This window comes from Carassius carassius, chromosome 24 (genome assembly GCF_963082965.1).
Source record: "Carassius carassius chromosome 24, fCarCar2.1, whole genome shotgun sequence".
Taxonomy (NCBI): domain Eukaryota; kingdom Metazoa; phylum Chordata; class Actinopteri; order Cypriniformes; family Cyprinidae; genus Carassius; species Carassius carassius.
Window position 1 is genome coordinate 23,822,828 of NC_081778.1, and position 12,956 is coordinate 23,835,783.

General features: G+C 37.3%; 1 protein-coding gene across 6 annotated transcripts in view; it reads left to right on the plus strand.

Annotated features, from left to right (window-relative positions):
* The first annotated feature begins 6,470 nt into the window (after positions 1-6,470).
* The window catches only part of LOC132103239 (MAP7 domain-containing protein 1-like), a 42,344-nt gene continuing 35,858 nt past the window's right edge, over positions 6,471-12,956 (plus strand). For 2 of the 6 annotated variants that reach the window (XM_059508184.1, XM_059508185.1), the window contains exon 1: positions 6,496-6,903. In XM_059508184.1, the coding sequence (XP_059364167.1) occupies positions 6,843-6,903 (61 nt within the window). In that variant the 5' untranslated portion in view covers positions 6,496-6,842. Of the gene's footprint in view, positions 6,904-12,956 lie in introns of all 6 variants that reach the window. The other 4 variants (XM_059508182.1, XM_059508181.1, XR_009423352.1 and 1 more) reach the window with 4 other exon arrangements.

Below are 12,956 nucleotides of genomic sequence, written 5' to 3' on the forward strand. Positions count from 1 at the left end.
CATTTTCAGTAATAGGCTGGAATAAACTACTCAACTTTTAAAACTGCAAATCAGAGCAAAAATCTGTGCAAAAGTTGTGTAGTCCAGCCTTAACTGGAAATTGTACAGAGTTTGAAATAATTTTGAACCCAATTTAAAACTTTTGTTGTTTTTGTCTGTCATTTTACTTTTAATCCCATTGCAGTTAACAATGCTAGTCCAATGTATTGATTTATACATCAATTGCTTTTTAATGACTTGGCAAGAGTAATAACTAGTAGAGTATAGCTTGCCCTTGAAATCTGGTTGTAGTCCAGGTCTCTCCATGGCTAGTGGTGCTTTTCACCAGGTGGAGCAGATGTCACTCTGCTGGATTTTAAGGTTAACTGAACAGGATTTGCTTTTCATAGCCATATATTTCTTCTTCCTTTTTCGGTTCTTTTTTTCTGGCTATGTTTTTGAGCTCATTCTGTACTTCTTTTTCTGTCGAGACTTCTTTATCTGTCTCCTTGTGAAGGCTGGTGGTGCATGTGATTAATTAAATAGGCAATACTGTACAGGGATTATGGTTTTCAGACCAACTTCATTCTGTTAGCGGGAGGTTGTTCTTTTTAGTCAATTAGATTTTCTACCATCAAATAAAGCTTTCTCATATCTGCACTACGGACTCAAGTTTCCTGAAACTGCCCTGTGGTCCCCATTACAAGGAGAGATGACATTGACATTTGAACTTATGATAACTGTTAGATGCTCAAAAAACATGAAACTATGCAATGAATTCTGGAAAGGAAAAAAAAGGGTCCAGGGAGATTTTTTACAGAGGGAGAGAAGAGAGTTACAGGGGTTTGGAGAAAATAAAAATAGACAATTTATTAAGGTGTTGTACAATCGTTTATACGTTTAATACAGCATCCAAACTTCTTAGAATAGATTTATACTATTTTAGAAGAGTTTCCAGTGGAATGAACATCTGCCAAATGCTTGTTGGAGGAGAAAACTGTCTCAATCTGCAAAACTGACCACAGTGGTTTAACAATAATTTAAGTTGGGTGATTTGAGAAGGCAAGTGCAGATTTTGAAGTTAATCTTGGTGCTCCATCTGTCCAAGTTTTATGATCGTGACACCATCATTTTAGCATTGGTGTCTGTAATTAATTTTTTTTAGCAGTTGCAGCTCTTTGATGAATGTTGGCTATGTGAAGGTTTATGTTGGCTGGTTCTTGTGGAAATAGAAACTTCAAAGTGAATGTTAAGGTTTGCTCTCACTTTTGCTGCAGTGTTTTTGTGTTGCTTGTCAGTCCCATCATTCACCTTCAGGGTTTTAAAAGCTTCGCTCATGAAGTTGTGTCATGCTTTGTGTACGAAGTCATAATCACAAAGACATGTTCTTAAAACACTTAATCAGTCTAAGGCGACAGACGCTCCTGCTGAACGAGCTCCCATGATTTGCATTTTCCTTTTTGGATGTCTGACAGTCACTCATTTCATACACTGCTTGTACTAACCTCTGGTGAACATAACTTATACTACAGTGATATACAACCTAAAGAATATAGATAAGGGAAAAAAAGAAAAAGAAAAGATAATCACCACCCCTACAATATGACAGATCATATAGGCCACATTCTTAAAAAATAAAGGTTCTTTTGGCATTTGGTTCCGTGAATAACCTTTAACATCCAAAGAACTTTTCCACCACACAAAAGTGTCTACTGATTATTACAATTTTATTTAAGAAAAAAAAATTGTTCCTTTTAAAAGCTGTTCAGTGTTGTTAAGGAACCCAAAAATGGTTCTACAGCATCACTGCAAAATTCTCAGTTTGGAACTTTTTGAATTTTGTTAAGTTCACATCCCGATCAGATCCAGAGAAGTTTTGATGTGTTTGCAGCTCAAGAATTGTAAATAAGTACCATCATTATAGTACAGTCTTAGCTTGGCTTATTTAACTGCACCTATAGTGGATGGAAGATGCTCACTGCATAACGGCTTCTCTTAAGCCAGATACATTTATATTCTATTATAAACACTGTCATTCAAAACACCAATAGGCTATATTTCAACAGCTTTTAAACTCTTCCAATAGGGTCAAAGTGGGTCATTCACCCACTCAAGTCTTTATCTTCCCGGTAAGCACAATGTTTGTCATGGTAATGAAAGGGTCTTTGGGCGGATCTTTGGATGGTGGAGTGTAGGGGGTGGAGGCCACATGAAGGTGTAGAAGGGCAAAAAGGGGAGCTGTAGTTTCTGCAGTGTAGGGTTCAATTCATGGCTTTAGAAAAGGGTCTGGAGATGAGGTGAGGTGTGTTTAGTTGCTATTGCAGAAAGTTAAAGTTCATGGCTATGCTACCATATGGATAAGAACAATGTGCAATTATAACATATCTATTTAGTTTAGTTTAGTTTTTGGCTAATTAAGCTGCTTTTGCAGAAAGTTTAAGTTCAAGAATCAGGTAAAATGAACTCCTATACTGTTTGAAAAAAAAGAAAGGAAAAAAAGAGAGATAATGTCTTTGCAGAAAATTAACAGTACTTTTCCCCCCAATTAAGCTTACGGATTTTTCTTTCAATTATAAAACATATCAAAACATATTGCATTGCCTTATTTCAAAATACAATACAGGTGCATCTAAAAAAAATTGAATATCATGGAATAGGTCTTTATTTTTTTTTTAATTTAATTTAAAAAAGCTAACTTTCTTATATTCTAGATTCATTGCACACAAACTGAAATATTTCAAGAGTTTTGTTTCTGATGGTTATGACTTGCAGCTTAGGAAAATAAAAAATTCAGTATCACAAATAATTTTAATATTCCATTTTGAGCTTTCTTCAGTTTTTTTTTTTGAGTAAATACTGGGTACCTCTTGGGCTAGTTTAGAACATGCAACCACAATTATGGGAAAGACTACTGACTTGACAGTTGTCCAGAACACAATCATCAACACCTTCTACAAAGAGGGTAAGCCACAGAAGGTCATTGCTGAAAGGGCTGGCTGTTCACAGAGTGCTGTATCAAAATATATTCATAGAAAGTTGACTGGAAGGAAAAAGTGTGGTAGGAAAGGGTGCACAAGCAACAGGGATGACCACAGCCTTGGGAAGACTGTCAGGAAAAGCCGATTCAAGAACTTGTGAGAGCTTCACAAGGAGTGGATTGAAGCCAGAGTCAGCGCATAAAGTCACCAAGCTCAGATGTCTTCAGGAAAAGGGCTACAGCTGTCACATTCCGAGAACCAAGCCACTCCTGAACCAGTAAAAACCGTCAGAAGCATTTCACCTGGGGTGAGGAGAAAAAGAACTCGACTGTTGCTCAGTGGACCACAGTCCTCTTTTAAGATGAATGTAAATTTAGCATTTCATTTGGAAATCATGATTTGGAGTCTGGAAGAATACTAGAGAGGCACAGAATCCAAAGTACAGTGTGAAGTTTCTGAAGTCAGTGATTATTTGGGGTGCCGTGACATCTGCTGGTGTTGCTCCATTGTGTTTTATCAAGTCCAAAGTCATTGCAGCCATCTACCAGGAGATTTTGGAGCACTTTATGCTTTCATCTGCTTTCAAGCTTTATGGAGATGCTGATTTCATTTTGCAGTAGTACTTTAGCACCTGCCCACAGTACCAAAACCACTTCCAAGTGGTTTGCTGACCATTATATTACTGTGCTTGATTGCCTTTCCTGAAATTGCAACTTTTTTGCAACTCACCTGACCTGAACCTCACAGAGAATCTATGGGCTATTGTGAAGTGGAAGATAAGTAACATCTGACAAACAATACAGAGGAGCTGAAGGCCGCTATCAAAGCAACCTGGACTTCAATAATGCCTCAGCAGTGCCACAGGCTGATTGCAGTCATTCGTGCAGAAGCAGCCCCAACCAAGTATTGGTTCAAAAAAACTCTTGAAATATTTTTTTCCTCATCGTGACATTTCACCCAACAAATTAAAGACTTAAGATTTAACTGTGACCTCATTTTGTGAGGCACATTTATGATTATTTACCTTATTATCATTATACTTAATATAAAAACTCTTTGTGATAATTGTTACTCTGTAATGTTTAAATAAGGTTAATAGAAACAACTTTGTGGTTGTCTTTGCCCATATTTTACAAATAACATTTCCCAACATTATTTAAATTTGCAACACACATTCACATTGAGACACTGTTTAATTTTGGTTTTCATTACTTCACTTATAATATCTAATGTCATGCAAGATTACACCAGAACTGTGTCTGACTGGGGACATTTATTTCAGACAAATGACATAGTATGCTGACTAACTGGTTTCTCGTTCTGCTTCACATTATTATCTCTAATTAACAAAGTAGCCTGATTTATATGGCACAACATTGTTTGATTTATGATCTGTCAACCCCATCCTGTTGCTTCCCATTTGAACTATACAAGGCAGGACAGACATTGGCAGAAATGTTTCAAACATGATCAGATGAGACTGCCCAGGCTTCTTCTCAATGCATAATTCTCTCACTAACACTGTTGGCTAATTCCACATTCCTCACATAGAAACACACTTATGAAAGACTTAAGGTCTATCTGGGTGCATTCTGGGAATTCCTGTTATTGTGATTTCATTAAGGGGCCACTGATGACCCTGATCACGCCGAGATGTTGACCCTTGGGTTCTGCAGGACAATACACAGGCTGCTTGAGACTTACTCTATTGAACCTGAGCCTCACCAAGCATATAAAACTACTGACGTTTTAAGGCCAGTGTCCAGAATGGGTATACAAACTTAACTTTTTTTTCTTTTCTCTTGACAATGAAAATAGTTGCTTCTCACTCCGTCTAATTTCTAATTTAGAATTTGATTATATTAGAGCTCTATTTTGTCTTGTTTACTCCATGGTTGGATGTCTCTCGGTTCAGCCTCTATTCAGCTATCAAATTCAACAAAGCCATCAGAAAATATTGCCCAGAATGTGTTAAAGTTTGTGTACGCCCACAGAGACATAAATATTCTGTGTCTCTGTGTGTGTTCACATTTTTAGTTTACTGTGCCTTTTTTGTGAATGGCACATGGTTGTTTTGTCCTTATTATCCATAATTAAATGCTGTTTAAATGTAATCACAAAACTGTCCTCGTTAAAGCAAATCTGCACTATTTTATGTTCATTCTTCATTTTCAACTCATGAAGCTTTTGAGTAAGTCTTTTTTTCTTTTTTACATTAGCGTCATGCTTAAACAGTGCAAGTGAAGAACATGAGGTCAGTGAATAGCAGGATTTGTGAATGCATTAGGAGATTTGTGGTTAATTTTTGTATCTTGAAATTTACATCTGAAGCTTTGCAGGATGAATCAGCTTCAGAATGAGGTCTGTTCACACTGTAATGAGTGGCAATAGTATCATGTGTAGATTTAGAGATGATTATATATGCTTCCCATATAACTAGAACAGGGTTGTATGCCATTTTACATTGAATTGAGAATGCTGTTTAAATTCCAATTCAATTCCTGCAGCCGAATGGAGATACAAACATAATACAAACAAAAAAGTTTTAAAAACTTTGACATTTAGAACTTTATAGGGTCCTATACAGAAAGACAGTTGCAGTGACAGGTGTCTCTTAGGGGGTTTGTGATAATACAGGCCAGCATCTGCACAAAGGATCCTGACTGGTCTATTCGGGGGACGGGATGTCCCCTCTCAAGCGTGCCATTTGCACACTCTGATTTCATTCCTACATGACACCCCCTTCCTCCCTTCCCCATAGCGTCCACTTTTATCCTCTCTTGAGCAGATGCCAGCTGTGCTCTTCAGGTGGCAAGGAGCTTTGTAATTCACAAGATTCAGCAAACCATCTTTTTTCCCCATTTTTATTATTTTGCAGTTCAGGTTATATTAGGTCATACTGAACTGAAAATTAGACAGTTTGTTTCAGAAACTGATTTCTTCTGAAATATGAAGAATATGAAACCTTATGTTGTGAAATTTCACTATATGTTAGCTAATCTACACCATGATATCAACAAAAACACCTATAGTTTCTGTATTTACACATTTCCTATTGAAATGTGGAGTTTGGATGTGATTTTGAAGGTGTAAATGACTATTTGCTGATGGAGTCATCAATACTTTTGGTCTGTAGCCTGGGTGAGAAAGCATATATAACAAGAAAATAGGTAAATGTGAATTTTGTCAACATACACTAGCATATAAATGACCTCTATGCTAACACATGTGGACAAAAAAGGCTCAAAACTGCAGTTTGATTCATTTTGGAGAAGCAGGAAGACGGAACCTTCTAATGTAAAGCAGGTTGGACAGGTAAAATAGGTGACAGTATTTATTTAAAATATGCCAGCTTTTAAATATAAAAAAGGACAAAGTACATATTTTGTAACTTGTTCTGACTATATTTGTAATTTCTAAACAGTTTTAACAAACCATCGTTGGTAATTAGGGATTCCTTTATTTCTAAATCCACCCCTACGTAAAACGTGGTACATTCCACACTGGAGGCCGAGTTGGGACGGTGTTCAGCTTACACTGAGCCGCATGCCGTCACCTTCAGAGCGGCTGAGTGAGCACACAGAAGCCGTGTCCGCTGTGTGCCAGAAAGTTTATTCAGTCTCACCGCTCAATCAGGCCGGGACAAATTTACAGTTTTATGATTGTACTTTAATCACGGGCTTTTCATGCGTCAATCCTAATCCTTAATATTTTGCCAAGACCCTTCAGGTTGATTGTTTTGGGGATTTTTGTGCGCTGATCAGAAACAGGGATCGGTTTCGTCTGCCTGTGGAAATCCGGAGCGATCGAAGAAAGTTTCTCCCTGTCTCATGGAAGGAGTGAATACATTTTAAATAGGAAAATCCGCGTGATTTAACGACAAACATGGAATTCAACCATCCTGACACGCAGCCGGGGATAAATCAGTTGACACCAGCAGAAGCACGTAAGTCGGCGTTCATGTTTTGATTATATGAATGAATATCCGTTCATTATGATAGTATCATAGCAACGATTTGCTGTTATTTAAGGTAAGGTATGAAATAATAATAATAATAAATAAAATATATGCTATATTCTAGAGTTGTATTAATTTATTTTGCATAAAATCTTTATTAATTTATTTAATGTGTTTTTACATTGTTACTTTGTATTTTTATATATGTTAATTTAAAAATGGACAGATAAACACGTATTTACAATAAGGGTTTTGAGTTTTGTGTAGCCTACTATGTCAAACTGTCCAGGTTCCTGCAGCATCTTTTTATCCACGGCATGATGTGTTCATGGGGGCATAGGTGACGTGTTACAGTGAATTAACCTTATTCATGAGATATTCACACTGGAATTTCACAATCCGTCCAGGCTGAATGGACAACGAATGAGCTATATGACGTATTCTTAATGTTTCACAGTACTCGCTATTAATTACTAATCCAGCGATGATCTTCCTACTAACATGATGTTTTCTCGTCATTATCTGCGGATGTCATGGATTATTGTGGCACTTGATTTCAATGCACCACCCATTTCTCTGACAACACTCTTGTAGTCTATAACGTCAGAATACTAAATGATTAAAGACGAATTTCAGTTGATCCCTATGATTGATTCATTATCATCACTTCTGGTCACGTGCAGGTGGTTTCTAATCAATCTGTTGACTACATCATCTTGGCAGTGACACCATAGTGACCCAATAAATAGAAGCATATGATCTTCAAAGTGATCTGGATGAAACACTCCCTGGTAACAGCTAGTCTGTGCAGAAAGTCATTGAGTTAGGATACACCCTGTAATTGTGCATGTCCTGATAAGTATTAATATACATGACAATCGATTTATTTCTCAACTGAAATTACAGTCATTTAATGGGTCTGCTGAGAAGACGGAGTGGATCTCTAGGTCTTGGGGTTTGGCTGTTGCCTCTGAATGGGAAGATTTGTTATGTAACATGGAGCCCTCCTGCAGCATCACTAGATGTTGCTTCCTTTTTGTGCTTTCTTCTGGCTTCTTGCTGAAGGGGATCAGTCCTGATCCTGATCATCCTTATAACTGAGCATTGGTCTGTTCTTCAAATCTTGGGGGTGGGGTTGTTAATCGATGCGTTTACCAAAAGCAATTTAGAAGTAATTGTACTTCATCATCCATTCGTTTCAGATGTGTCATTTCTTGTCTTAATGTTTAGTCTATGTATGAGTATCATGCCTATGAGTGAGGTAAATATCCTTGAGACTAGGTTGAAACACTTGATGACTATTGTCACTTGCAAAACTTCCTAATGGAAAACATTTTGATATAAAATGGACTTGTGTTTCTTTCTTTCTCAGAACCTGAAGATGCGCTTTTGTGTTCAAGTCCTTTACATTGAGGACTTCATTCACTGTCGACTCACTGTTAGTCATTAACTTTCTTTTTATCCTTCATAGAAGTGCTCGGTTTGTGCCTTTTGACTGAATAATTGCCTTTCATTGTCCTTTCATTTAATACCAAAGACAAAACAAGACACATTGCATGCTAGTGCACATTTAGGAGCCCATTATTAAATTGTTTGATAGAAAACACCAAGGAAATTTAAGTTGTCAATGTTTATAGCAAGCCCTGAATGGGAGCTGAGATGTTTTCAGTCTGATCAGGTCTGCTCTGTTGAGTTTTGCCCTGTCAGGACTTTTGAAGAGCACCTTCTAATCTCTCTTTTCTTTAAATCTGCATTCAGGAACGAGTGCTGCTCGTTTCCCCCCTCCTTTCGTTTCACACCCCCAACTATCAGCACTGTTTGGTTATCTTTCGTTATATTCTCTGTTCTCTCTTTGCTAACCTGAATCGGTCTGTTGTGTGCTTGAATCATTAAGATTCATTGCATTAAAAAAAAAAAACACTTCACTGAACCTGTTTAAGTTGGTTTATTTTATAGATTGAAAGGTAACAACTGAGAATTGAAATTAATGAAATATATGAAATAAAAATGGTGAATTTAAATAAATACTTATTTTGAATAAAAGTTGCTAAAAATTTTGATTATTTTTTTTATTTGCCCAAATATATATTAAATATAATAATAATAAGAACATTTCTCAAATATTGTCTGATTAATGAGCCAAGCCCATGTATTGGCCTATTGTTATTCCAGGACAGTTTACTTTAGTGCAAAAAGGACTGGTTTCAGCAATGTTTTATTACTTGTGAAAGCTATGTTGACTTTTATTCATGATAATCCCAAAGCACCATGGTGTTCAGGTTTCAACAGAACATTAAACATGTTTGTCAAGGTCTGTTAGTTCTTGTTGTGGAGAATGTGCCAGTGTTTATTGTGATCAATACATGGTTGCTGTTAGTAAATGGATATCCATTTGAAATAGTATATTTGTCCATATATTTCATTCAGCATTTCTGTGATCATATATATATATATATATATATATATATATATATATATATATATATATATATATATATATATATATATATATATATATTATGCATTGTTTTAGGTGAAATATTTGGTGTTGCTAGAAAACCGTTTCAATCGTTATGTCCATGTCAGCTCTGTGGAGGCCAAAGAGTTTGTCAGACTGACAGGGGCCAGTTTCTGTTGTGTAACAGTAACAACCCCCAACACACATTCTTATACACACACCCCTCTCTGTCACGCCCGTGAAACAATATCATTCCGTTTCAAACCCTGAACCAAGAGGCTCTTATGTAATGAGCAGAAAATTACCGCTTTTTTGGGATGAGAATATTAATGATTTTGTAACAGGAGGAAGAAACCACAACTTTGAAAAAAATAGTGTGCGCTAGGGTGCGTTCACACTTGAAGTTCGGTTCTCTTGGTTAGGTAGGTAATTGGCTCATTATTTAGTTCCTTTATAGTTGTGGGAAATTTTACCTTGGCTTCATGCAGATGTTATTAAATGAGTGCTGACAGCCTACAGGGGACTGTGTTTAGTTGGCATAACAATCAGTTGATAATTTAAAAAATAACAATCCCAACCACAAGCTTTTAATACTGACAAACATACACATATGAACCAGTGATAACTGAAGCACATTCAGCCTGAGGAATAGATGCGCTTCCTTAATGCATCAAATCTGGCCTAGAAAATGTGTCTCTGGAGTAATTAATCCTCTTGGAAGATTTGAATATTGTCAAACCCATAAAATGGGCCACACACTGTACTCCAGATTCTTTCTTAATATATATTTTGTTCTTTGCATTCATAATAGGAAGGCTTGACTCTTGACTCAATTTGAACGACCTCAGAAATATTGCACGCCACATATGAATTAATGTGTTCATCCAGTTTGCTTTTTACAGCGCATACAAAAGTTTGCACTGAATAAAGGATCTGGTAAATCCTCTGCTGTGGTAATATTTTGCCACTACATAACAAATATGCTGCAGTTTCCAGTTGTTGGGAAAAGGGAGAGTTCACCCAAAAATAAGCATATACTGACCTTCATGTCATTCCAAACCTATGGAGATGCTTGGGGAACATGGCGATGAAAAGACGGAAAAAAAAGGAAAAATGGAGGAGAAATAAATTCAATGCTTGTCAAGTCAAGTCACCTTTATTTATATAGCGCTTTAAACAAAATACATTGCGTCAAACCAACTGAACAACATTCATTAGGAAAACAGTGTGTCAATAATGCAAAATGATAGTTAAAGGCAGTTCATCATTGGATTCAGTTATGTCATCTCTGTTCAGTTAAATAGTGTCTGTGCATTTATTTGCAATCAAGTCAATGATATCGCTGTAGATGAAGTGACCCCAACTAAGCAAGCCAGAGGCGACAGCGGCAAGGAACCGAAACTCCATCGGTGACAGAATGGAGAAAAAAACCTTGGGAGAAACCAGGCTCAGTTGGGGGACCAGTTCTCCTCTGACCAGACAAAACCAGTAGTTCAATTCCAGGCTGCAGCAAAGTCAGATTGTGCAGAAGAATCATCTGTTTCCTGTGGTCTTGTCCTGGTGGTCCTCTGAGACAAGGTCTTTACAGGGGATCTGTATCTGGGGCTCTAGTTGTCCTGGTCTCGGCTGTCTTTCAGGGCAGTAGAGGTCCTTTCTAGGTGCTGATCCAGCATCTGGTCTGGATACGTACTGGATCCGGGTGACTGCAGTGACCCTGTGATCTGGATACAGACTGGATCTGGTGGCTACGGTGACCTCGGAATAAGAGAGAAACAGACAAATATGAGCGTAGATGCCATTCTTCTAATGATGTAGCAAGTACGTAGGGTGTTATGGGAAGTGTTTCCGGTTCCGGTTAACCTAATTAATGCAGCCTAAAAATCCTTTAACGGATTTGGATATTAAAAGCATATTAGTATGTTATGTGTAAGCCAAGTTAAAGTGATAGGTCTTTAATCTAGATTTAAACTGCAAGAGTGTGTCTGCCTCCTGAACAATGTTAGGTAGGCTATTCCAGAGTTTAGGCGCCAAATAGGAAAAGGATCTTCCGCCCGCAGTTGATTTTGATATTCTAGGTATTATCAAATTGCCTGAGTTTTGAGAACGTAGCGGACGTAGAGGATTATAATGTAAAAGGATCTCGTTCAAATACTGAGGTGCAAAACCATTCAGGGCTTTATAAGTAATAAGCAATATTTTAAAATCTATACGATGTTTGATAGGGAGCCAGTGCAGTGTTGACAGGACCAGTAAGAACTCTTTCTGCTGCATTTTGGACTAGCTGTAGTTTGTTTACTAAGCGTGCAGAACAACCACCCAATAAAGATATAAAAACAATCTAACCTTGAGGTCATAAATACACGGATTAACATTTCTGCACTTGACATTGAGAGCATAGGCCATAATTAAGATATATTTTTGAGATGAAAAAATGCAGTTTTACAAATGCTAGAAACGTGGCTTTCTAAGGAAAGATTGTGATCAAATAGCACACCTAGGTTCCTAACTGATGACGAAGAATTGACAGAGCAACCATCAAGTCTTAGACAGTGTTCTAGGTTATTACAAGCAGAGTTTTTAGGTCCTATAATTAACACCTGTTTTTTCAGAATTTAGCAGTAAGAAATTGTAAAACCTGTGTTCTCTTGCAAAGGTATTGCATTCCGAGAGAAACTTTGCATTGGCTCATAAAACCTTTTTTCCCCTTTAAGGACCTTAGTGACATTCTGTCTTCTGCAAAACATAAAAGAAGATATTTTCAAGAATGACTATTGATTTGTCATTGGGGTCAAAAACAGTATTCCACCATATTAATTTTATTGTATAATTCTATTCACCAAAAAGTTAAGTTTGGAACAACAACTTTTTTGAGTGAGCTATACCTTTAAGACTGCAGATATGTAATTTTTGATGTTGGTCTTGTAATATGGACAGACATCGAGCGATCTGAATACAGAGACAACATTCATATTTGTCATTTACAGCAGGCACTGTGTTTTCTGGTGTGGCCACTGAGTGCTAGGAATGTTAAACATTCCTCACTGAATGTGTGTCTTCTGTTCAGCTGAGGAGCGAGAGAGTAATGAAGGAAGAGGGAGCAGACGGGCAAGGAACGGTGTGACAGGATTCCAGAGCTCATGCCTGCATACAGATGGAATCTCATCAGGTCTCCTTTCCCGTGTAGCACACAGATGGTGTAAATCACAGTCCTCAGACATGAAGCGCTTGCAGGACAGTGCGTTCCCATCTTCCCTAACATTACTGAAATTGCATAGAGTAGCTTTAAGGTGGTAAAAATGTTGTTACTGATTATGCAAGGAATTAGGAAATGGGAGGATGTGAGGAACTGGGAACGACTGGAACTATAAAAAAATGTGTTTTAAAATTGGTAACGAGTTACAAAGTTGGCATAGCCTACTTATCACAACATTGTCAATCACGTCATCAATCGCAAACGATAATTTATTAAAACGTCTCGCTACCGAACTACCTACAGTAGCTTAATTTGTGGAGGACAAAGAGAAAGCACCCATTTGGTAAATAAGCCAGTGAGAAATAATAACTTTTAAGTAGGGTCCAGTGC